Raw genomic sequence first — 20,697 nt, 5'->3', positions numbered from 1 at the left:
TCCCCAGAGTTTCTACAGAGTTTTAAAGGGTCACCAAAATCACACGAAACAAGCATCCCCAGGTTCTTTTGGCAGGAGCAAAGAACAAATCACATCTAAATATAAACCTGCACAAATGTGGACCATGTTCCTTCCTAATAGAGCAACACCATGCAGCACTTATTTTACTGCAGTACAAAAAACATGAGTGATGCAGCCTGTAGGGGGTGCACTTCTCTGTGGTGCTCTGAGCTTCTAACAGCTGATCTACTTTGCAGTTATATTTTGCACTACCCTACATATACTGTACTCCTTCTATTCTCACATAGAGTGAAGAATACTCGACTCTGCTGCTGCAGTGACCCAGTTTTCCTGCAGAAAAGACTCAAGTCTTATTTGGATCTAATTATACAATAAAGTTTGGTTGCACGTCATTTTCATCTGGAATCCTGTCAGTAGTTTTGGGACGGGCTCAGTAACAGTTTCTCTGACACACTCAGATAAACTTGTTGGGGTTTCCTCCGTGCTACTGTACGATGCTAACCTTCCAAGGTCAAGTCCTCTGAGATGACACAGACATGCGAGAGCGGTCGAGTCAGACGCGCCATGAAAAGGAGGAGCTGGGGTGGGGGTGGGCTGCAAAGTGGCTTGCCATAGCGGAGGTGTGGACAGGTATCACCTGAGCCATCAGCTGATGTGTGATCTCACACATCAGCTGTGAGATCACACATCAGCTGTGATGTGATGCCTACCTGACTACTAATTGTCAGGTAGTTAGATCAGATTGAGCTCGACTCAGCACCGTGAGACACAAACTGAAGCAGAATCTTCAAACGTGGCGTGAAACGGTCAAAACAAATCTTTTACATGACCTAATTAAAACGTGAAAGTTGAAAGAATAATGTGAAGTGACGAAGGCATCACACAGGAAGTGACCCGCTAAAGTCTGCAAACATTTATGAAATGTGTTAATCAATATATTCATAAAATGTTCAGCCTACAATGTAACTCATATTGCAGTGATGCAAAACAACATTATTATGATTTTTTAGGTTATCATGAGCTACAGTTACATTTTAATGTAGCTGTAAACAACACAGGCCATGTGACCGACTGCAGGTAAACTCTGCAGTGATGTTTTCATTGGCACTCTGGCTAAATTAAAAAAGTGGAAGGTTTCTTCATATGCTTAGCTGCTCTCTATCTAACATTCACACTCTGATGACTGCACTGGCCAATCACAGTTCAGCATCTTGCTCAAGGATACTTTGGCACACAGACGGGTACTCTGGAGAGATCAAACCACCAACCTTCCATATGATAGAGGACCTGGGCCTGCTTCACCTCCTGTGTGAAGAAGAAGCCTGACCGACCTGTCTTTGTGCATAAACTGTGACTGAAAACAAGGGTAAAATCAGCGAAAGTGAAACACGGCCTGGATGACACTCAGACTTCAGTTAGTGTCTTAAATGTTGGGCGAGTTGGTGCCATCTTGCTCCAAATGCTGGTTTTGTAGCCTTTGAAAGGCTCGAACAGCTGTGTGTGTTTCTGAACGCTTGCTTGGCTCATTGGCTGCAATCTTTTAGTTGTTGGACTTGCTAGTATTCAAACAGCTGTGTGCACGTGCTGTATCTGACCAATGAAGCGTCTTATCCAAAATCTTACAGAATTCAATAATGAACAAAAAACCCAGGACTTCAGGTCTCTCCTTTTTCCTCCATGCACAGCAGCAGGGCTGAGATCACCTCGCCTCCCCTTCGGTTCGGTTGCTGTTCAAATAACTGTTTGAATGCTATAATGATGACATAGAGCTCTCCTAAATCAGACAATAGGCGGCTTCAAATCAGGTCTCAATCTTCACGTATGAGACATGTAAGGCTGAACCTATTCACCAGTTTAAAAGTTTAAAGACACTGTTTTTTTTTTTTTGGTTTTTTTTACTGATATGCAGTATTAATAATAATAATCTGATAATAATGTCAGTGAATCTTTAATTGATCTGAATCACAGGAACATGAGTCACATTTTGTAGAAAATTCAAGGTTCTGTTTAGTCTCGTGACTCGATTATGAAGTTGTACATCAGTGCAGCACATTGAGGTCCATTAAACAGCCAGGGACTGCAGTTCATTTAAAGCCCTCCTGCTCATGAAGAACAAAGGTTTCAGCTGCCATGGCCAGAAGAGTTTAACGACCTTTAAACGTGACATTAAAACAGCTTCTTGCTGTTAAACTTGTTCTGACAGTAGAAACCTAACCTCAGCCTAAAACACCACAGACTGGGGTGTGATTCCCACTCGTGCGCTCTCTGTCAGCACACAAGTACCATCCAAAAGGCAACAAGATGGGGCCCACAGGCATTCTGGGAAACGTAGGAAACCAACGAGGTACAGGCGCAAAAACGACACCAGAGAAGTTTGTGGAAGAGCAAACGCGCTCTCTCACAGACTGAACAAAACCAAGTGAGACTGCTGGCAGCTTCTTTCCCAGCATGCAGTGCGTGCGTCCTCTCGGGTTTTGCAGCAGCGTGGATGGATTACTGGCGATGTCATCAGACTGAGACGCACAGCAGCAGACATTTTCTACCAGTGACAATGAAGATACGGCACCGCTGGCCTCAAAATGCACACAAACGCACACCCATCTGGACACACTGCAGGGCCTCTACTGTACCAAGCCTGCTTTACTTCTCATGTCATCATGTCTCACCCAGACCAGACAAGGAGACACTGGAACAAATCGTTTTTTTTTGGTTAAAGAGGAATTTCAGTCATTAGTAGAATAGCTGCTAATGTGAAACACTGAAAACACCCAGATTCACAGAAAACATCAAAGGAAACTACAGCAGACGCCTGCCGGCTCCTTCAGTCTGAAACAAGCTTCCCTCTTTAAAATAATCCTCCCTTTAGACTAGCTTTCTTCTACTTGCCCGTCCCTTGCAAAAGAAGATACATGGGTGGGGCTTCTGTACTTCCTGTGTGCCTCAGATGCCCATATATAGATGATCACTTATCACGAAAATAAACTGTCTGAAACTGAGCACTTAGTGCTGTCTTGGCTTTTAGGGATTACTATATTATTAATATTTGAAACATGGGGCGCTTAATAAAAACATTCTCTACTGTAACAGTAACAAAAGCGTTCCAGTGTCGGGTCAGGGAACCACTGTGATCTGGTTCAGTGCATCTGGTGAGCAGTCAGAAGCAGGGTACAAACATACCTGTTCACATTTGCAGTTTATTTATTTATCCTATTTTATTTTTGTGTACAGCTTTGTCATAATTAATGTTCTTCAGTTATGACCAAAACGTGTGTTGAAGTCAGAGCGACGTTTAAGGATGAAAATGAGACCCGTTGATCCTTCAGTCCAACTTAACTTGTGCTTCAAATTACAAGAATCCTTCAGGCAGTTCAAACATCACGCCTGTCATGAACGGGGACTTAAAACTTTTGTAAAATAAGATCTGACCAAATCTTCACCCACACTGAATGATTTTCTTGTTTGAACCTAACCACACGCGAGCTGGTGGATGGCCTGTTTTCCTTCTGTCACCCCAACCAATCACAGCAGATGGCCCCGCCCCTCCCTGAGGTTCTGCTGGAGGTTTCTTCCTGTTAAAAGGGAGTTTTTCCTTCCCACTGTCGCCAAAGTGCTGCTCATAGGGGGTCATATGATTGTTGGGTTTTTCTCTGTATCTATTACTGTAGGATCTACTGTACAATTTAAAGTGTCTTGAGGTGACTGTTCTGTGATTTGGCGCTGTATAAATCAAATTGAATTGAATTGGTCTAACTGCTGTATGATCGCCATCTACCCCAACTATCCTGTGCAGCAGAAGCTAAGTCCATAAAAAGTATTCACACAGTGATGCAAGTATAAGCATTAGTTCAAAGAAATCATTTATGCTCTCTGGCGGTACACTTGAAGAACACAACAAGGGAAATTTAGGTCTTCAACGATTTATTCAATCATCCAAACATTATTCCATCTGAAAAGTAAATTCATCTTTGGCATGATAAGCTAGCAATGCTCCCTTTGAGCTCATTAAAACTTTAGACCTTTATGCAGACTTGTATGAACAAAGCTATGAACAAATCTGTTTCTTTCAAAGCTGACGTGAGCATTGCACACAATGTGCACACTCAAAGGCGTCATATATGATCCATTAAAATAAAAAAGTTCAAAGTTCCCTAACATCGTATCCCTAAATTCCAGAATTCTTCAAAACTGTGCACTTGATTACATTTTAGTCCATGGCAACAACTGTGCTCAGGAATCATTTCCTGTTATAGGAAAACCTAAAGTTAATCAGGCAGCACAGCACGCAGCTAGCATGCTTCTGTTTGAGTGCATCAGCTAGCATGGTTGTTTCAGAAGCACCAAACGTTTGCTTTTGAAATATTTTGTTAAAGAGTTAACTGTTTTTGGTCGTTGATGAAAAGTATTTATTCCTGCTGTGACAAAGAGAAGAAAGGAAAAGTATTATGGCAGGAAAAAAATAGATGGATGAACTCCACACAAACATGAGAGGAAGAGTTGACCTGCACACAGGAAGACCTCGGCGGTCCAGAATCATCAGGTCTGACTCTCCATCAGTTTAAGCACCGCCTGTACGCAGAGATTAAATCTGTAGCAATAAGTGTGTCGACCGGCTGACCGCAAAGTCTGAAGGCTTCTGTTTGTCTGAATGTCTGCAGCCTCGCCTTTGAGCAGAGAGCCTGACAGACGTGCTGTAAAATAAAAGTCACATCTTTACATCAGCTGGCTGCCAGAGTCTTCCCTGTACCATCTGCGTCCTGTGAGATCCGCTGCCAGAAATCAGTGTTTACAACGAGACTTCGCCCACAGATTAATGTGCTTTTACTGAAGAGCACATCAGATTATTTCACACTCAGGTGAGGAACAGAGGGGCCTTGGTGGGAACAGGACCTTTTATTTTGAAATTTGACTCTCTCCTTTCACGTCTTCTGGATACCGAGCTGTTGCCATGACAATGCAGCACTGGACCCCCTCCACCCCACCTTCCACAGCAGCAGCAGCAGCAGCTCCATGTCTGATTTCCATGTTTCCAAATATAACAGACAGACGGGCTGACGGAGGGAGGGAGAAACAAGACGCTGCGAGCGCTTTGTGAACAGATGCCGTGTGCGCGTCAACGTCCAGGTCAGCTGATGAATGATTACACCATAAATCACCACGAATGATGTCATCTCACTCCTGTCTCTCTCTCATACACACAGGCTCTAATTAGACTGCGTAAGGTGCAGACTACGGCGAGCCAGAGGGGACAAGTGTTTGGCGTTAAGAGATTTTGAGTTTCCGAGAGTTCCTGCACTTAAACTGGGACTGAAAGTGCTTCAATAAATGATGTGATGCAATTAAAAGTAATTTCAAACTATAAAAAGACGACTTTTGATGAAATGCAGAAATGTTTTTAATAAAATGTGGCGATAAAACAAGACGCTCAATATTTAACCCTTACAATCGTGTCATTTTAGTTCAGTTTTTGCTTTCTGTTTCAACCTTTTACATATATTATTGTGATGATGACACAATAATATATACAAACAACTGAAGGGAAGAAAATCAGTGGATGGAATATGGTGTCAAATCTATAGTCCTAAAAAAACGAGGAGGATTTGCTGAGCCTGTTTTGTTTCTGATCATCGTTTCTGTGGAGCAACAGAATCAAAGATCAGGTTTGTACAGCCAAGGACTTTGGTCAGTGTTTGATTTAATTATTGGCAGCTAGTCGTTCCTCAGACTGTCTGGCTTTTTCTCCAGATGGTCAGCGTCTCCCTCGACTCTTTCAAATGAACCTTGGAATAAAATAAAGACAACATCGTTTTTCACTTCACAGGTTGTTGTTTCCCAGCGCACTAAGAGTCGAGTGGAGCTAGCTCGGCCAGTAAACCTACAGCCGTACACTCGTGTGAAAAAGACGTTTTTCACTGAATTCTGTGAAAAAACAAAAACACCCCAAAAATACTCAAATATGACGCGAATCATGAATCATGAGGTGGTAGTTTCTTTCATGTGATCACAGATCGTATGTCTTTGAAAAGTGTTTTAACCAACCACACTTACACAAACACACCCACATGGTAACCCCCCCACCCCCACAGCGCTGTATCTACACTCATGCCTGACTGACACACGCTAAACAACCGATCGATCAAGAAGCCGATCTATTGCCTCGATCGGCTCTAACATATTGATCCAGACAAGTTTAACGCTCTGCCTGAAGGTGTGATTCATCTGTAGGGGAGTGAAAGACAAAACAGAGCAGAGTGCCTGTTATTTAAAAAAAACACAGATCCTTAAAAGCTGGAAGAACCAAAATCACTCCAAATGATCTGCGATGATACACGGAGGCTTCTCACATCGTCATAAAAGCCATTTCACAACTTTTTAGCTCCACTGTTGATGGGGAAGCATGCGAAACAGAAGTCGCAGCACAGCCGACAGTTAGACTGTAACCACGCAGCTCGCTGCCATCGTACGAACTGACCTCCTTCAAACGAGCCTCGTCTTTATTACGGCTGCTGGTGGAAATGTGTTTAGGTCAGGGTGAGCAGGCAGCAGTCAGCGCTGATCAGGTGCTTTAAATCCACCTCCATTAGAAAAAAACTGAGTCATGACTTTTAGGCCCCCCCCCCCCACCCCCACACACACGCACACACGCACACACACACACACACACACACACACTTGTTTTTATATCATAGTGAGGACATCTCATTGACATAATGCTTTCCGTAGCCCCTTACCCTAACCTTCAAAAATGAATGCCTGAACGCTGAGCCTAAACTTAACCACAACCTGTAACCCTGACACGAAAACCACATTTTGAGCCTCAAACATGCCTTCAAACTCGTGGGGACCTGGATTTAGTCCCCATAAGGGCTGTTGGTCCCCACAAGTATAGCAGCATGCTAATTTGCTGTCCTCACAAAGATGTCCACACACACACGGTTATGCGATGCTGCTGACTGAGCTCATTTCCTCTCCTGCTATCATCATCAGCACAGAGAACCAGATGTCTGATGATGATCCCTCCCAGATGATGTATAAATAAAAATTGTCAGCAGCTGTTTACAAAAACAGGGTCAGAGAGAGAGAGGGTGAGCGAGAGCAGGAAGTGACCAACAGCAGAGTGCGAGGACGACTGAGACCCCGACAGAGACACTTGATATCTGAAAATGTGGCTTGTTTTAAAATATGACAGCAATCAGTTTATTTGGGCAACCCACGCGCTCTTATTTTGAAAGTTCATGCCAGGGAAACACAACCCGGCCCTCCCCGTCTTGTGTTTCCCCCGAGCTGGCTCACTGATGTTGTGGCGGTCGCTGAAATCACTCTCCTGCTTCTGCAGAGAGGATCTCACCTACGCCGAGCACGTCTGCGTCCACCAGCAGTGGAAACGAGCTCCCTGGAGAAGCAGCTGATCAGTGCTCTGGATAACAGCCTTGTACTGTCTCAGTCTTTAACATAAACTTTGATGTAATAATGTCAGGGTGTAAGCTGTCCTGGTGTGAGTGTAGTTCAAGTCTTTGTTGGTTAAAAATAAAGATCTTTCATTCCACATCAGTTGTGAATATTTGAACATGTTTTAAAACCTCTTACAGCACCAGCTGCACTTTCCTGCTCTCGCTGCGCTCCGTGGCAGCGAGCTGACACACCACAGCACCCACGTGGCCCCGCCTCCTCCCTCTCACTCAGCGCTTTCTTCTTCTCGTCTCCGCTTCAGCTGAAAAACGTTTTTGTTATGGTGTCAAAAACGTGGCATTTTTTTCTTCTTTATTGCCGTTTTATTGTGTGACAATCTCGCAGGCTCGTTTCCACCACTGTAACAGCTTCCTGTCATGTTGTACCTTTCTCAGACTTTTATTTTAATGAACATCTTAAATATTTGTTAATGTTCATGTTTGTTTTTGTTCTCACAGTATCAAAAACCTGGAAAAAATACTTTGGACCCAGGTCAATGCCACAAGCTGATGACAGTCAGTCACTGGAGTTGGCTGCTCCTTCCAGAGCCTGCTTCAGTTTGAGCTCTTTTCCTGTTAAAGAGTTTTTCCTCGCCGTCCTGCTTTAGGAGGAACCAAACAGCCATTCCACAAACACACATTTTTAACAGGACAACACTCAGCTGAACACCTGTACTTAAAGGACAGTTCAGATGTTATTTTGGACCAAGAAGACAAATGGTTTGAGAGTAAGGCCGCCATGCAGCGCCTGAAGAACGGCATACATGAGTGTACCTTCTTGTCAGGTTTTACGGTCATGATACATCAGTACAGCTTACACAGATGGAGGATGTTACAACAGATGAGACTTTGTAAAAAGACAATAAATTTGGACTTTTCTTACATCGGCGCTGTTGTGGAGATATCGTCCGAGTGGTGACACCCATCATTCAGAAGAATACCGCAGCGGCTACCTGTGCCATAACGGCGAGCACAAATGAGTGCGGCTGTTTGATGGCGGCACACAAAGCACTCAGCATGGTGAGTATACTGGTGCTCGTGGACAGCCATCGTTGATGAGAGGTGGTGGTTTACGATACAGGTTTCAGCCACCTACAGTGCAGGAGATCCTTTCTTAGGTGTTTTAACCCCCGTGGGCTGAAACACAGAGACCAGTGCCTCCTCTTTGACTCCCACCACCCTCTGGAACACAAACTTGGAGTAATCAGGATCCTACAACACGGGCAGAACATGTTCCCTCTAAGACTGAAGGGAAAGGAAGCTCCTAAAACTCTACTGGAGACACCAAACAGCCACTTCATAAACATACAACATAGAAGAGCCACCTCGACGGGACCAGACTCAGATCAAAGGCCAATGTTCACATGTTGGACAGAGATGGTTTGAAGGAGGAGTGAAAGAAGCCATCGATGTCCACTGTGAATGACCATCCATGAAAAGAGGGTGTGGCTTACAACACCAACTACTGTCTGCCAGCTATAACCAGTTTTGAGATCCTTCCCAGACGCCTTAATGCCCACTCACATGTTGCATCAGGTGATCTCAATGGGTCACATGATGGGGTGAGCACAATGGTTTCGTCCAAAACACGTGATCAATAGTGGGTCCACGACCCTCTTAAGGGACGCCTCTCACTAGGGCTTACCTGGGACTCTCCACCATTTGGTTTTAGAACTGAAGAAGCGTTTCAGGTGAGAGGTGAAACGTCTTAACAATGACGTCCAGTCGCTTTCTTTCTAAGCTCCTCAGAATACCATGACCATGAGAACCTACACAGACAAACCAGGTGACCTCAGTAGCTCACATTAGGTGGGGCGTGTCTTACAGAGGTTTTCACCTTGGTCCTCCTGGTGATAACAACAACTCGCATGTATGACACTGGTTTCATGACATAAATAGACACCTTAAACACCTGGGACTGTCTGCCCCAGGTGTTTAGAAATGCAGAGGCCTCTTTGACAAAATGTCTTCATGAACCAAAAGAAGTCCAGCTGGCTTCTCTCAGTCCTGAAACCACGGCTGAAACTTGGAGGAGACCGATCTTCATCTACATCAGTGGTGTTTTTTTAAATCCAGGTTAAAAACTCATTTTCATTCACTGGCCTTTGACTCAGTGGGTAACTGACACTGTTGTTTTATTGTCATTATTACTGTTATTTATTTATCGTATTTATTATTGTACCTCATATTTCTGTTGTGCAGCACTTTGGTCAGCCATGTATTGTTTTTTAAAGTGCTATACAAATAAACTATGGTACGGTTTTCAAGCACTCAGGACCAAACAACAGACTTTCAAACTGTGATAGTTTGAAAACTTAAAACTATAGAATAAAGTGTTGTGTATGGGTTTGTATGAATGGGTGAAAGAGGGTGTAAAAAGTGCTTTGAGTGCTCAGAGAGGAAAAGAGCTAAGTACCAAGCAATGTACTATTTACCGTCCACTTACTGTTCTATCTAAAATAATGTGTCTCAATCTGTGGAAGGAATAGTAATGTTCATTTGTCTGTTTAGCTCGTGGTTAGTGGCAGATGATGGCGGTGATGTGGACCTCATGCTCCAGGCCAGTCAGGTCCACATCACACATCTGGAGACTTAATGCAGTTTTGAAAAAGCAATACAAAGTCTTTATTTCAGTGGACTCATCGTGCGCCTTCCTCATGTTAGCGAATAATAATCATTGTCTTTTTGCTGTAATCAAGCAGCTTTGTTTCTGGTCTGAACAACCTTTAAGACTGGAAACCAGGGCCTGACTTTCATTCCTACCTTCAAATGACGTTTAAACTGTGAGAGAAACAACTACTATCTGTGTATCAACAGCTGTCCACATGTGGGTCCACAAGCAAGTATAATCCCATGCTTCAGTATTTTTAAAGTGACTTTTGAAAAAGCTCCTTGGTGGCCCTTGAAAAAAACCACGTTGACCTGAGACGAACAATTGTTTGTCGGTGCATCTGCTAGCTCCTCCTACCCAATTTAGATAACAAGATCTGATCACAATGTAGGCAGAACGGAGGCAATTAGGACTCCCATTGAAACTAGGCTTTATATGCAATAGTCCCATAATCACATGTCAACATCCAGATCAGCCAGGTACAATTCTCAGGTTAATAGCAGAATGAGGTGGGTCAGAAAGCAAGAACAAAAGATCTTTAAATAAAGGAGGGAACAGGATGATACATCCACGTTTCATTTTATGTTTCTTTTCTTTCTCCCCTGTTCATCCATGTGAATCCTACAGATCTGACTCCTGTGACTCCTCCACACCCACACTGCAGAAACAACATCACTCTCTCTGTTCATTACCATAACCGTCCTCCATCAGTCTTCCCTCGTGGATCAATGGGATGGAACAGCACTGATTACGGTTACGGCCTCCTCACAGTTCATCGCGTGAGCTCTGGCAACTGATATTACTTAATACTTAATGCACAGAAAATAAAACATCACCATCAGCCGAGATTGTCTTTCCATTGATTTGAGAACGCACAAGCGTGCATACTGTACTCCAGGGGGAAACCAAGCAGTTACAAAGTGCATGCCTTTTTCTTCAGATACGGGCCCTGCCCAGATGTGAACAGATGTTTGGGGCCACCGTTTCATGCTGCACTAAAAGATGATGAGTTCACAGAATCCTCAGCAATCTTTAATAAAAACTCAAGGTTCTCTCAAACTCTGTGCAGCTGACTATTTCTGTACTGCCGAATAGGCATTAGGTTTTCCAATCTGCCTCGTTAGCCCAACAAATGGGGTTTGCTGATGCTTCCTTTGCATAAAATACCAGAACAATTAGCTAATATGTCCCAGCTGAGGTACAGTTTAGCCCGACTCCTGACTTTTGCTCAACACGATAATATCGGGCTCTCAGCTCTGCAGAAGAACCACATAAACCAGGCTTGGGAACAAAAAACCAGCTGGTGATGCACTTGATCAATCAATGGTCTATTTCTCCAGTTGCCCAACTGTGATGTGCTGTGGTGAGGTTTATTTTTGTCTTAGTATGGCTGTGCAAAGCAACTGATAAATAACTGATGCAACTTACACTTCGGACTTTCTTGGATCTGTACGTTTCTGTTTATGTTGATGTGCAGGTGTTTGATCCTGGAGCAAGGACACACTGTGGATAGATTTGTTGGCAGGACCGTAAATGAAAATTGAAACCGACATGTAGAAAATCTGTCTGACAGAAGTTGCTGCATGCAGTCGGGCTCTCATCAGTTGAAACATTTCAACTGCTTCGTCATGTTGTGCAGTACTTACTGCTTCCTAGTGTGGCTCGTGTTTCTCCCCGCTTCAGCCCAAGGTGCTGCAGGATTAATCTGTGTGAGGGTGTTTTGCAGTTTGCTGCATCATGCCCTAAATGAAATCGCTCAGAAACCAGTGTAGGCAGCTCTGCAACATGCTGTCATGCCTCTGTGCCATAATCTACCCCAGTGTAGTGTGGGATTTATTGGCTCGCACTCAGTCAGTCGAAGAGGCAGCGAGCAGCAGATTGTGCTGTGCGATTTCATAACGAATCAGCCTTATCTCCGCTGCTGTCAGACTTCATCATTGTTCTGCACATGTTACATCATTTGCAAGCTTGAGGTTGGCTTTTTCTCACAATATCGGCTGCACCTGAACGTCCCATGACTCAGGGCTCAGAAGGATTTTTTTCTTCCCTGCACTTTGATTAATCACACGAACCCATATCTGAGAGTCTGACTCACCCTCTATCAACCTCTGTGTGCAATGGCTGCACGTACGAGATCTTATAAGACAAAGCTATAGTACTATAAAATCTTTCTCTGTGAGTCATCACTGCGTTTCCCCAGCCTCATATCTGCAGGTCTAACGGGAGCCTCGCTCCTGCAGCTGCTCTGTGCTTGCAGAGGGAAGAAGGCGATGCTCCATGTTCCTCTGAGCGAGGTGAAAACCATTCAGCTGTTAGCCAGAGTGCTGTCCTTTAAACAGGTTTTCCACAGTTGCATAGCAACAGAGATCACCATGGCCAGCGCTTCCAATGCTTCCGCGTTACCAGCTACGAAGGAAGTGCCCGATGGACGCACGGGACAGCCGCAAGCCCGCATCCTGTTGCCTACGGCACCGGAGACGAAAGTCACAGACGGCAGCAAGGAGCCGTCATTCAACACTTCCTGATATGATGCGCGCAAGACAGTGTTGCCAGGCAACAAAGCCGATCCAAGCCAACGAAAAACAACTTCAGGGTGACAAAATTAAAACAAAATATGAGCACAAATCAAAAGAGGAAGCTACCATGGTGATCAGTACAGTACACAGTGTTTTCTTTCTGGCCTCTCAGCAAACAACCGCTCCTATTCCAAAAGTATCGGTTGCATAATGCTTTCGAGTCGTCGCTCCACCAATTATCAGTGTTTGAGATTTGTAGCTGTTTAGTTCATCTGTCCCCGGAGTCCCACACGCTCCCGCTTGTCTGCAATATATAAAATTTTCACTCTGCAGCTCTATTAGCTGATAAAAGGATGAATGTTTATCAGTCCGGTACACCCACCAATCACACTGTCTCACAAACCTCTCTGGTTTGGAGGAGGGACCGCTCGAGTGGCAAACTTCACCTCTCATACTTGTTTGAGTCCTTTAAAGTAAACCCTGTTCAGCTTGCTCGCATTGCTGCAGCAGCGAGGAATCAAGCAAAACAGATGTTTCCTGGTCAGACTAAGCAAGAGCGCTTGCACAAAACCTGAGTGAGAGAAGCAGCAAAGTTAGTAGCGATCAAAGCCAAAGATTTACACGAGTTTTGGCAAAGCAGACAATGTAGTGACGGGCTTCAAGCCAAGGTTACGTTTGAAAATTTAGTGATAGGATGCCATATTATAAAAACATGTGCAATACGTGTTCCCTAGTAGTTAAAAGATTTTTACTGCAAGATTTGAAAGCATTTATTACACATAGAAAAGGCAAAAGGTGATCTGTACAGACACAAAGAGATGTGCTGGGGGAGATGCACCCCCCTCAGGATAACTGTGGCAATATGGCATCCCTTATTTTTCCCCATGAAATGAAAGGAATCTCAAGAACTACAAGGCACTTTTCACCATTTCACCGTCAGCTCTTTGCCTGGTTTGCCATCTTCTCGTGCTACCTTTGGCCCTGCTTGTAGTAAAAATACAGTGGAACTTACAATTTGTGGTGGTGGAGGGTGTGGGCGTGATGGTTGTTGGCAGCGTTGGCTCTATGCAGGCGCTCCAGCCTTTCCTTCTCTTTCTCCACAAAGTTGGTGTTGGTGCCAGTGCTGGTGGAGGGCATGCGGGTCAGCCGGCTGTGGGCTCGCGGCTGATCCCTGGGTGGAATCGGAGGTGGGGGAGGAGCAGCCGGGGCTGAAGAGGAGATCGGAGCTGGAATTTGGGTCAGTACAGAGTGAGGTGTTGGGGCGCAGGTTGGAGAGGGAACTGGAATTGGAGTCGGAGCCGTGCTGTTGGTGCTATTATAGGAGTGGGAGTGGTGGGTGGAGGAGTAGTGGTGCACCTGATGATGCTGGTGGTGGAGGAGGATGGAGCAGGGAGGCTGTGCCGGAGCCTGGTGCTGGCTGTTGTGGTGATGGTGATTCTTTGTGGAAATGGAAGCCGACGTGGTCTGAGCCGGCGGCGGCGGTGGCGGAGGAGGAGGGAGAGGAGGCTCAGGAGGAGGCGCAGGTGGGGGAGGAACGACGGGCTGCCGGTCCAAACGGAGGTCCTTGTTCTCTTGGCTGAGCCGGTCCAGCTGGACCTCCAACTCCTCAATTCGGCGCCGCTGCGTTTCTAAAAGTTTCTGCTGGCTTTCGATGATGTTGTTGAGTTCAAGAAGATACTCCACAGCCCGGTTAGGGCTTTCTGGACTGCCCTGGCCTGGGCCCTGATTAGCATCCATGACTAATAGGTCTGAAAGGTAGCACTCAAGCTAATGGCTAGGGAACCTCAGGCTAGCTATGGAAATGCCCAGTGGACAACGGTCACTTTTAGCCTAAATGCTGTCACAGTTGTTTAGATCCAGGTAATACAATTCAAGGCAGCACTGAGTCTAAATGCTAAACTTCCGCACCGAATGAAATGCTGCCTGAGTCACAGCTACTGCTAGTGCAGAGCCAAAGGCTAACTCAAAGAGTGGTGACACAAATAAGCCACAGGGCCGAGGATACAACTCCCTCAAACTGGCCGAATGCAAAGAAGAAGCTTAACACGACAAAGAAGAACTTGGACCGGATCTGAAGTTACGCAGAGCAGAGTCGCCTAACTCCACAGCCTAAAGCCTACTGTGTGAAAAATAAATCCTAAACAAAACAAAAGTACCCTTCACCCTCCCCCCCACCAGAGGTAAGTGGGGGGGAGAGGACTTTTTCTTCTTTGAGTTCTGAATCAGAGATCAAGATGGACCTTGCCCTCGCGTGCTCCAAACACAGAGTTTTATTGAGCTGCCGACCATTCCCTGGTTCGGTCAGGTACTCCTGCCGGGGTTCAGACCCATGACAGTTAAAACCAGAACGAACGGGTTAGAGTGCGAGATTGCCTCGTCTCGCCCGACAGTCAGAACGGTCCGTTAAACTTCCTGTTTTTCAATGAATCAGTTGAATCCGGACTCTGCACTCCATACAGCACATCAGAACATCAGTTTCCCAGAAGCAGGTGTGGAAAGCACAGCTGACAGGGGACTTGCTTGCCCCTCTCTATTAAAGATATTGCACGTTATCATTGCTGACTCCAGTCTATTGAGATATTGTGAAACCAGTCATTTTTTCCACCAACGGTCCACTGGAGCCGTGAACTGTGAGTTGACTAAGCATAGGCTTCCCTGCAGAGTCTCATAATCCTGGGGTCAGAAGCCATGTGCTGATTTCCAGATCTCACAGTCAGCAGATGGTTATGTTAGCTCAGTTCAGACACGCCATCATTAATATGACCTGGGACCGAGGTTGTAGAAATCAACGCAACTCAAAGCTCCGCAAATCAAAAAGTGTAACGTCACTTGAAAATCATCTTCTAATGAGCATGGAAGAGCAGAGCTTCACCTCCTCCTGGTCCATGGACTCACCAGCAGGCCTCAGCCTGTCTTCCTGCAGTTGCTCTGTCACAGGAGGTGATAGGTAAAGGTCAAAGGTCATGTTAAATATTGGTGTTCTTCCCGAACGCTGCGAGACATTTCGGTTTCACCACCATCACCATAATCCAGCTGGATGGCACTTCTGGATCCTTCTTCCCGTCATCCAGCCGTTACATGTAAAAGAAGAAAAGAAGGGAAAGACATAAGAAGCAGAGTCAGCAGGAAACACCAGCATTGATGCTCTCAGTCGTTTCTCGTCCTTCTTTCATCACCTGCTCTCTGGTCCGCCTTTCATCATTACCTCTCTTCTCTCTTTTGCTTCCTCCTTTCGCTGCTCTCTCCCTGATCTTTCTTTTCTCCATCTGTTGTCTTTTCAAATCTCCGGCCCTTCCTGCTCTCTGACAGAACAGTTGCAAAGAGTGTGAGGTCTCTCAGCCCATAAATACCAATGACATGCTCCGTCTCAGTCGTGAGAGACACGAAAAATGATCACACACACCATCGGCTTCTCCTCCTACACTATCGCTCATCTGTCTTCATCCACCTCGTTCCTTCCATTTCACTAAGATCTTCTGCTAACCTTCTACGTTGTTCTTTTTGTGCATCAGAGCAACATTTAAACACACAAACACAACATGCTCGAACGGCACAAGCTTCCACAGTTTGGTTATAAGCAACAAATTTCAGCAAGAAGCAGCCAACCACTAAGCTTAAAAGCTGAGAACAGCGTGTTGATAACAGTGGGAGGAAACAAAAGATAATGCTGCTGAGTAAACTGATATTACCATCTGCAGCGTATATCACTTCAGTCTTAATTTCAGGCTTTCAGGGGCCGCTTGAAACTGAAGGCTTATACAACAATATAAGTTTACAACAATACACAGTACTTGTCTTTTATGTCTCACAGCGTGTCATAAAACCAAAAGAGGTATCATAGCAGCTTTAAATGAGTGAAAATCATTAATAAAAATCCGATAAAAGGAAGTGGAAAGCTGCTCGTTAGACATGTGAATCTTGTTCGGCATCGTGTCCCTGCAGGGCTGTGGGAAAAATGACCAGCTGACTATATTTGTTTCTGATCCTTGGAAATTATTATTTATTGCGTGGGTGAAAATCACCTGACAGGACAAAAACTGCATTCCAGTTCAATAACTCCAATTAAGAGCGATGGTGTCCAGCATGCAGCTCCTGGCTATAGCTACCTGCGATGATGTCCACCTGTCAGTTAAGGTGGACACACCCCTAATGATGGAAACGATTCGTTTCAAGGTAATTCAAAAAGGCGGGACATTAAAAAGGCCAGCGAGGTGCTGCTGCCTCACATTAAAAAGAAGTTCCATCTGTAGGTCTGTGAGTGAGGTGTCTTTGAGACTGTTGCTGTGACCACGGTCACTAACCAACTGGACTGTTTAGTGACACCAAACTGCTAAAAACACCCACTAATCAGCACAGAGAGGAAAACTGAAATGATCTGAATGCATTTGTGGGTAATGGCACTTTAAACACTTCATACTAGATTGATCTTGGGGTCACTGCTGTGCTTTAGAAGACATGTCAGCCATAAGCACTGCACCATCACAGCCAACGTCCTTGTTTGCATGGCTGTTTTGTGGATGTGCTCCCTGATCTACTGGCATCATTGAGCTTCTTACTCAAACCTTAAAAATGACCACTAACTGCATAATTCCCACCCAAACGCAGAGCTGATCCTAAACCAACCCTAAGCCAAGGCTTTACCCTCACACAGCCTGAAGGCATGTGGGAACCAACAACGTCCACACTGACACACTGGTCCTCAGAAGAACAGCTCTACATGCTCACACACGAGCGCTCAGCCTTCTGGTCTCTATTGCAGCGCGGCCAAACAGTTTCAGTTTTTATATCCCTTCCCATTAAGCACATTCAATTATTCATGGCTCACTAACTGACCACCATCCCTCTCTCTCTCTGCACATCACTGCTTTATGTCGGCTCCACACAGAGCGTCTGTGTGTAACTGTTCACTCACACTGAATAGGTTTTAAGTTTGTTCCTGCCAGTTATCAGCGTTGATATGAAGCTGAACTTTGAGGACAAAAACTGAGTGTTTCTGTTGATGACAAAGGAATTAAAGAGGCGCGAGTTAATGATGAACAACTGAATCATTAAACATTTCTTTACAAAGAAGTGGATGGTGGAATTGCACTTTAACCCTTTCGTCTAAACTGTTAAAGCCTTCGGCACTGGCTGGACAAAGGCTGCATCAGGAGACTTTTCAAGCTTACTGAAAGATCAGATGGTTTTACTCGTTTAATTAGCTAACATAGGATAACTGAAACGGCTAATTTCTTACTCTAACATATTAACAATCATCCTTAGTTAGCCCAGCAGATCCTTCTCTGAGTGTCCATCAGAGGTTATAAGATGAATAAATGCTTACAAAACTAACAACAAAAAAGTAGAAGCAGTCTTCTTTTACACAGTGACTTCATTAATGGACCAATGATCAGATGTGCACAGCAGATCTGGTGTAAACAGTGTTGCATTTAGCAGATGAAGAACCAATGGTGTCCCTCGATGTAAACCAGCACAGGCCATCATTACTCACTTCAATCAGAGTTTACATCCATTTATTCCTCAGTCGCACTGGAACAATGTGACCAGGAACAATCTGGATGCACAGTGATTGTGCTGAATGTCTTTGTATTTGGTGACTGACAAAGTAGTCATGGTAACCAATTGGTTGAGTACAGGTTAACCATCTAATTTTATTTTATTTATATGGCACCAAATCACAACAACAGCAACCCCGAGGTGCCTTTTATGGTAAAGACCTGAAAATAATACAGAACACCCCGGCCTGTTGGTGAGGTGGGGCTCCATTTTAACAGGTGGGAAACAACCTCCAAACAATCAGACTGACTCACTCTCAGCCAATGAAAACAACTCGTCAACAGGAGACTTCATTCAACTGGTTACCACTGGCTGTATTCTGGTAATATATTCTATATAAAAGAAAAGTTGCTCATGGAACTTTGCAGTTAAACTGTTTTCCTGCAGCAACTACGTTGTCTATGATGTTCTTGCTGGACTCTGAATATAATATATTATGGAGAATTCCTGTACATGCAGGTAAGTGCCTTTCCATGTACTTGGCAACATTCCTTTGCTTTCTGATTAGACCAGGGGTGGGCAACTCCAGGCCTCGAGGGCCGGTGTCCCTGCAGGTTTTAGATGTGTCCTTGAACCAACACAGCTGATTTAAATGGATAAATTAGCTCCTCAACATGTCCTGCAGTTCTCCAGAGGCCTGGTAATGAACTAATCATGTGATTCAGGTGTGTTGACCCAAGGTGAGATCTAAAACCTGCAGGACACCGGCCCTCGAGGCCTGGAATTGCCCACCCCTGGATTAGACTCTTATTGCTGTTTTTTGCCATCTTTATGCACCAAAGTTGCTTGAAGCAAATGGCTGTAAATTGTCACAGACTGTCTCTTTCTTCAGAGTAACCATTTCAAATTCAGTAATTTTAGTTGTGCGGCAATCTCCAGCCACTGTTCTTTTTGAGTACCACTGTAACATTAACTAATTGCATCCCCACATTGTCTTTCTTGGCGCCGTTTGTATTGCATCCACAACTGCTGAACCCAAGTGGTCAAAACAATCACTTATTGCAGGCTTAAGTGAATTACAATGACTTTTTCAGATTTTATAAAAAAATCTGGGGATGCATTCTTCTCTTCGTTCTTTGTTTATTATAACGTCTGTTTTCTCTGCACAGGAGCCAAGCTAAAACATGAGCAGCACAAACATTACAGAAGACCACATTACCTTTCCACATGTTTCTCACACTGCCCCAAGTGGTGCTACACAGTTAAAACATCTAAACATGGGTTTGCAAACGTCTGGTAGACACAACAAGAGGGGTAATCCATCCTCATGAAAGATGCTGCACTATAGACCTGGATACAGTTTGACCATATGAAAGCAGAAAGCTGCAGAGGTGGACTTTGGATATACTGGACAAAGGACGTCTCAGATAGAGCTGCCAGGCAGGAGGAAAAAGAGGATCACAGAGAAGATTCATGGATGTCGTGCAGAGAGTTGGTGTGACAGACGATGCTAGAGGATAGGATGAGTAGATGATCTGCTTTGGCAACCCCTAAAGGGAGAAGCTGAAAAAAGAAGTAGTCTGTGAAGGTTCTCAGTCATCCAGGTCATCGTAGTCTAAGGAGCTTGGAAAGAAAAGCATCTGGACTTCTTTAAGTTTCTTGAAGATGTTTCACCTCTCAGCTTCTTCAGTGTGTTGAAGAAGCTTCTCGGATGAGAAACTTTCCTTTCCAAGCGCCTTACAATACCCAGATACAGTTTGTATTTTGAGTCTGGTGTAAGAGAGTGCACTAAGGTTTGTGTTACTTTTACTGTTGCAGCACTTGCACGCGTTTTAAACTGTGTTTTTCTGCAAATAACAAGGCCGGCTACGTGTCGTATGGGTGGTGCAGGCCTACTCATGACCAGCAGGGGGAGGATACACAGTTAGCACTGATGGTGGCACAATTACCATGATTGTAGCTCTCTGTGTTTCTGCAACTCAATTTAATGAAGTTTATATAGCGCTGGTTTACAAGATGCTTCACAATGTGAGTCAAGAACCGCGCACCATCACGACCTATGTGCTCGTTATAAATCTTTGCTGTAGAAGAATTTTTAACTATGGTTGACGAGAGTCTCAACAAGTGGAAACAACCTGTTTTATTGGTGGACGGTGAACTACATGAACATACAGAAGTGTAATTCATTACATTTATTTCCATCACAGCGCTGTGGTGGGACTGGGTGGTGTACACCTGGACAGGTTGCCAGCCTATAACAGCACCTGGTATTTCCAGGCAGCCCCTCATCCATGAACTAACCCGGCCTGGCACTGTGTCATCAGATGAAATCAGGGTGTTATGGTATCAGCTGCTCTGAATTTTATTTTTCCTGCCTTCACCATGGAGATCACAGGATTGGTTCAATTTGTTGGGTTTTCAGAAAGAAATCTCCAAATGTTCAAGACTGACAGACGACATGTTTCTAGAAGTGAGGCTTTGCCTAAACTAGGATCAGAAATAGACCTTTATTGTTATTGTACATGTACAACAGAATTATGGGAAGTGGATTCAAGCATTTTTTCAAATTTTAACTTTTAATGGTCTAATCTGGATCCATTCACGCCGG

The 20,697-nt window shown here is 44.6% G+C and overlaps 1 protein-coding gene across 1 annotated transcript in view; it reads right to left on the bottom strand.

Moving 5' to 3' along the window:
- LOC146494012 (IQ motif and SEC7 domain-containing protein 1-like) overlaps nucleotides 1-20,697 on the bottom strand; it is a 170,486-nt gene that overhangs the window by 145,476 nt on the left and 4,313 nt on the right. Inside the window, exon 4 of the mRNA XM_085144628.1 lies at nucleotides 13,606-15,649. Within this exon, the coding sequence (XP_085000754.1) occupies nucleotides 13,606-14,330 (725 nt within the window). The 5' untranslated portion in view covers nucleotides 14,331-15,649. The remainder of the gene's footprint in view (nucleotides 1-13,605; nucleotides 15,650-20,697) is intronic.

The sequence above is a fragment of the Neolamprologus multifasciatus genome, chromosome 20 (genome assembly GCF_963576455.1).
Source record: "Neolamprologus multifasciatus chromosome 20, fNeoMul1.2, whole genome shotgun sequence".
Taxonomy (NCBI): Eukaryota; Metazoa; Chordata; class Actinopteri; order Cichliformes; family Cichlidae; genus Neolamprologus; species Neolamprologus multifasciatus.
Note: the sequence above shows the minus strand (reverse complement) of the source record. Positions and strands in the feature narration are given on the sequence as shown.